The sequence below is a fragment of the Tachysurus fulvidraco genome, chromosome 26, assembly GCF_022655615.1.
Source record: "Tachysurus fulvidraco isolate hzauxx_2018 chromosome 26, HZAU_PFXX_2.0, whole genome shotgun sequence".
NCBI classification, from domain to species: Eukaryota; Metazoa; Chordata; class Actinopteri; order Siluriformes; family Bagridae; genus Tachysurus; species Tachysurus fulvidraco.
This window is the reverse complement of record NC_062543.1, coordinates 11,169,997-11,176,027: the sequence shown is the minus strand read 5'-3', so window position 1 is coordinate 11,176,027 and position 6,031 is coordinate 11,169,997. Positions and strand designations below refer to the sequence as shown.

Here is a 6,031-nt window from a genome sequence, read left to right as displayed (position 1 = left end):
TGAATCAGAAGTGTAGTAGGAATCTTTCCTTTTTTCTCTCCATTCTCACTCTCTTTCTAAGGCTCTGCCTCTCTCGCTCTTTCTGTTTGCACATACAGAAGTATGAGAGAGAGAGAGGGAGAGGGGATGTGTTAATGAGAGTGGGAGAGGGAGAAGAGAGGAAGTGAAAGATTCCCAGAGAGAGAGAGAGAGAGAGAGAGAGAGAGAGAAAGAGGGGAGAGAGGGGCAAGCGAGACAGACTGAGCAGCCTCAGAAGACGGGATGAGCTACTGATGAGTGAAGAGGCAAGGAGAAAAAGGGAATCGCGTCATGGAGGTTCTCCTGGTGCTCCGGTTGTGCTGTAACTGCACTTACGGTAATGCTTTTAATCGGAAAGCCTGGGATTTATTTGAAGCATGTGGATTTGAATGTGTGTGTATGTGAGAGAGAGAGAGAGAGAGAGAGAGAGAGAGAGAGAGATTATAACGCCACTGAGACTGCGTGCACTCATGTGGTTTTTGTGTTGCTGCATTTTGTGTTGCTGGTATCTTACTTCCTTTCGAAAAACTTTCTCTTACTCTGAGCTTTCCCGATGCTAATCCCACAAGATCCACTCATCACTGCTAAGTCACACACCGCATAGCATCAACCTGATCGAGAGAGAGAGAGAGAGAGCATGTGCGTGTGCGTATGTGTGGAATAAACCAAGCAGTCATTCACTTCTTTACAAGCGGGTCACGTTCTCTAGAAGTTCTTTTATTCTGGCGCAACGGAATATAGATTCCCGCTCAATCGAACGGTCGCACTGGTCACGTGACCTAACATGTGCGCGGGGAAATTAGAATACATTGCATACATCTCGTATGCTTCAGAACAGAAATGACTGGATCATCCCTTATATCCCTAAATATCAAGCCTGGTCTGACAGCATTGGTTCATTTTCTCTCAGCTCTTGACAGTAGTGCTGACGGTAAGCTTTTTCTGAACATGTGTGATTGGTTTTGTTTGTATTGTATTTTTGGAAGGAATCTTCGGCGTCAGATGTAAAGTTGAGGAGGAAATGCCTCTCGTGGTTTTGTTTCTCAAAAAAAAAAAAAAAAATTCAAATGCGAATGCCGTTTTTTCATTTTTCAGGTTCAGAGCCAGGGGCAGTTCTAGGATTTCATCTTTAGGGGTTTTAGCCCTCAGTGAGAATTTAAAAGAAGAAGAGTTTTTTATTATATATTATATGACTACATAGTAAGCCAAAAGTTATGGTACTATTTAAAATGGCAAAAGTGGACACCAAAATGTTATGCATGATGTAATGATGCCAGTCTTGAATCAAACTAGTTCATGTACGTGTGCATTCTCTACAAACAGTGTGTCCTATGAATGCAGTCATTAATAAACAAATATTCACAAGACAAAGACCAAATCAATAAATGTTATTTTTATTTAGTATTGTATGGATGGTTTGCATTAATATGTTGTTTGTGCTCCAACTCTGGTAATAAGAATAGTGACATTTCACTGCTTTTTGTTGCCGTCTTTCCGCTGATTAACGTTTTAGATAAACGCCTCCATCTCTGACTGCGCATACCTGTGCTTCTCCCTTCAAATAAAGCAGACAGCTGATGACGTACTTTTGAAAGACTGCAACACACCCACGTAAAAGCAAAGGAAAAAAAAATCACTCTTGGATCAAACTGATAAATAATTTTCTTTCCCATCAACGACATGTCCTGCATTTTAACATAATTTTTTTTGTTTATTTATGAAAGTAACAATGATACTTTTAGTTTTAGGTGTAGAACCGCATCTGGTCAGAGCGCAGGGTCGGCTAAGATACGGCATCCTGTGGTGGTGGTGCTGGGGCTTTAAGCCCTGACAGAAATTTTCCACTTTAACCAATAAGAGACCAAGACTTCAAGATAGATACGTTGTAAGCTCCAGGGTGGTAACTAAAAATGATGTTACCATCCTCTAGTCAGCGAGCGTTACTAAACTAATGAATGACCGTGAATGACACTGGAATGACGGTATCTCCTCAATTTGTTCTGCTGTGGATGACGCAGCAGCCATATGGATGCATGGTTTAAAAAGGCAGCTTTGCCAGAGCTCGCGTTGCTAAGCGGAACAAGCTTCCCGGAGAATGAACGCATGCCTTCACTTAGAATAAAGCTTCATGCTGAGCTGTCTGCTGAAACTCTGACGTGAGGCGTTTAAAAAAAGACTATCCTTCAAGGTGCATTATAATACGGTGTCTCAGATATGACACACACCCCAATAATCATGTAAATTCACACTATTTTAGCTTTAAACTCTTCTATATTTAGGAATAATAGTACTAACCAGAATGTACATTTCCTGAAGAAAATGTGAATGGTGCTTGCACGTGGCAAATTTTGGCGCTCGGTTGCTAGGGTGAAATTTTAGGAATTTCCCATTCAAGTCTATGGGACTTTTTTGGCCGCTTTTTCGTCCTCTGTGCGAACATCGTTGGTTGGATCGCTTATAAAAGTCATAGCACGCCTCTCCTCAATGAGCCGGTCGATTTGACACCTCATTCATAGGTCTAGGACAATAGCTGCCGGACAAGTTATGTACCGAAGTTTTGTCCAGAAGAAGAATATCTCAGTATGCAAGATAACAAGAATGTTGCTTTGCAAGCACCATTAATAATAAATATAGCTCCGTGTAGCGATCTGCGGGGTCTAAGCACTCCAGGCAAAATAGTTCCCCCAGTCACCAGCTACATAGAACGACGATAAAAGACCACAAACATTTAATCCCAAATGACTTCCTGTTCACTGTATTTGCTCTGCTACAGGACGCGCTACGGATCTCCCAGAACTTCCTGTCCATGCCGCTATCGCCTTGTACCGTCTCCACAGAAAAGCATGTTTCTCACTACTCGACTTGTAGCCTCCTTCCGAACCCCTTGTGATTAACCGTGCAGTCGTGCGACCGACGTCTTTGACTCGTTTAATTCTTACCCTGTTTCAGAAGGCGCTTATGTCCGACATGTCTGGCAGCGTACGCTCATTATTTCTGAAGATACTGAAAGTAGAGCAGCTTGAAACAGAATGGCAGAGCGTGTTCTCGGCTTCAGGCTCGGGCGAGCTGCGTTTCATGGGACCACCATATTTGAATCATGCCTTCATACACAGAGCGAGTTTTATTACTGAGTTGATTGGGGTTTTGTGGGGGTTTGCTTCCACGGTATTCATTTTGATGTACATGCGGCTCCAGCTGAATTGATTTTTTTTCTACTAAGGGATTTCTTTCTTTCATGCTTTTCAAACGAGTAATACTCCAGGCGTAACCAGGCTCGATTAAAGAGCAGGGAACAAACGGTTAGGATCTGAGGACGTTAGAACATCAAGCTAGCTAAATTTTTAATCATCACTTAATTTATTCGCAAGCCTTCAGCCAATCAGCTTTCAGAAGCCGTTTCATACAGTTAGAATTAAGCTGTCAAGACAAATCTTGATGCGTGTGTTTAATCACCCTTTTTTTGGGTCCTGTGTATCTTGGTAGGAACTGGCACTTGCTGATCGAATTGTGTTTCTAAGTGAAAGTTGATTGGCTTTAGATGACGTGTTGGTGCGTGAATTGTTACAGCGACAGCTTCAGTGCATAAGGGTTTTGTGTTTGACCAGAGGAATGTATGTGCCTTTTAAACACGTAAGCCGGTGCTTAATTGTTGTGCACAGACAGATATGATAACAGTTTTGATCAGCGAGCCGTTTAATAGGCTTTTGTAGATGAAATTTCCTGTGTTTTTTTTTTATACGAAGGTTTTTATTTTAATTATGACTTCTTTATGATTGTTTCCACATGTATCTAACACTTGTACGCTCTGTTTTTCTACAGCGCTCCTGTATAAACCCATCGACCGCGTGACGCGCAGCACTCTCGTACTTCATGTAAGTTCTTTGAATTCCTCTCCTTTCCTTCTTTTCTTCCTTCCTTCCTCGCTTCCTTCCTCAAAGCATGTTTCTTCGAGTTGTGTTCACGTGTCTAACCTGTGGTAGCTGCTACATTGTGAAAGTCACCTTTGTATAAATTGTACCCCACACACACACACACACACACACACACACACACACACACACACACACACACACACCTTTGTCCTCTCTTATCAGAGATAGATTGGGCCAAGATGCATTTAAATTGCTGGGGTTAACTCTAGTGAACTGGGCGTGTTAGGATTTTTGCACTTGTGTGCAGGGATTATTAATGATGTGCTGTAGATAAACGATTTCTAGTTTTTCCTTCATAGCAGGCCAACTGTTATAACTGTTATAAAGTATTAATGCTGGAGGCAGATGGATGGAAGAAAGAAAGAAAAAAAAAACCTATTACAGTCCATTTGCTGAAGACGAACATTTCTCGACAGCTGCCGCTTACAAGTAAATACACACTCGGAGAGGATTCATGGCTGTGGCCCAAATCACATGAAGTTGAATGGCGCCAGTACTCTTTAGACAAAGGTGTGCTGACGTATCATAAATTTACTGTAGTATGCGGTTTGGGACGCAGCCCGAGTATTCCAGAATATAAATAACCTTCCGTCGTTATACCGCCACACATTAGATGCGGTCTGCTTCTCTCCGATTAAACGAAATCACATCCTGTGGCTCAGAATGCAGCTTAAATGTGCAAATCCTGAGATTTAAACGACAGAAATAACTCACTCCTCTCACACACTACATCATCCATGGGTTTTCCTTTACTTTATTCCACAGAGCTAGGTGTGTTCATGTAGGGCTGACAGGTGGAGGATTAATTCACACGCCATGGCTTGTGTTTTGTTCATTCAGGATCTGCTGAAACACACTCCTAAAGAGCACCCAGATTTTGCTCTGCTGCAGGACGCGCTACGGATCTCTCAGAACTTCCTGTCCAGCATCAACGAAGAGATCGACCCGCGCCGGACCGCTGTCACTACACCCAAGGGAGAGGTGTGTGTGTAAAAAGAAAGATCATCTCTTCCCTGTGTCTCTCCTGTTCGTCTCTGTCACTCTTAATTCTTTTTGGACCTCCAGTCCATTTCAATGCTTCCAACTAATCCATACACATACACACATAACACACACGGCCTATATTATTAGTCACACACTTCAGTCAAACGCCACGTTCTTCCATCTCTCCGGCGTCTTGTCACCGGGTGAGTCTCTGCTAAAAATCCTCACGTCTCTGACGTCTTCACAGATCTCTCCTCCCTCATTTTTTTTTCTCTCTTCCACACTTAGTCACTCAGTTCACTTGCCCTCTGGAGCTTACAGGAAGTCCGTGACGGGTTGTTGAAGTTCGGCTCGCGGCACACAATCTGTTTCGTACAGAAAGGCTGTTCTGGCTTAGAGAAAGCACAAAAGACCTGAAGCCTTTATAACATCATCTGTTCGTCTTTTAACTAAGGTCTGCGTAGAAACCAGGATGTGTGTGTGTGTGTGTATCTAGTTTCATAAAGTGTGTGTGTATGTTTGTGGCAGGCTCGTCAGCTGGTGAAGGACGGCTTCCTGGTGGAGGTGTCTGAAGGAACACGCAAGCTGCGCCATGTCTTTCTCTTCACTGACTTGCTGCTGTGTGCCAAGATGAAAAAAACTTCAGTGGGGTACAACACACACACACACACACACACACACACACACACACACACACACACACACACTCTAATCATTTTGTCCTTAACCTTCACAATAAGGAGGTCCACTCGACTTCAAACTGTTGTAGCTCATTATTTACATTGGCATCATTTCCTGTCCAGTGTCACCCACTTCCTTTCTGAACTTGGTTCCTCTCAAGGTTTCTTCCTCATATCATCTCAGGGAGTTTTTCCTCGTCACCGTCACCTCAGTCTTGCTCATTAGTGATAGATGATAAAGATAAATAGTCAACTTTTAAGATTTTATTCAATTTCTGTGCTCCTGTAAAGCTGATTTGAGACAATGTCAGCTGATCAGATCACTATACAAATGAACTGAAGTGAATTAAATGCTCTTACATTTTCCATGTACCTCACATTCACACGGCGTTCCCACATTAACGCTCACATTAAAAA

General features: G+C 42.7%; 1 protein-coding gene across 4 annotated transcripts in view; it reads left to right on the top strand.

The window, feature by feature from the left end:
- abr (ABR activator of RhoGEF and GTPase) overlaps positions 1-6,031 on the top strand; it is a 113,452-nt gene that overhangs the window by 60,879 nt on the left and 46,542 nt on the right. For 3 of the 4 annotated variants that reach the window (XM_047808954.1, XM_047808955.1, XM_047808956.1), the window contains 3 exons: positions 3,838-3,890; positions 4,791-4,931; positions 5,463-5,584. In XM_047808954.1, coding sequence (XP_047664910.1) covers positions 3,838-3,890; positions 4,791-4,931; positions 5,463-5,584 — 316 coding nt within the window. Of the gene's footprint in view, positions 1-261; positions 356-3,837; positions 3,891-4,790; positions 4,932-5,462; positions 5,585-6,031 lie in introns of those variants that run through there. The other variant, XM_047808957.1, reaches the window with a different exon arrangement.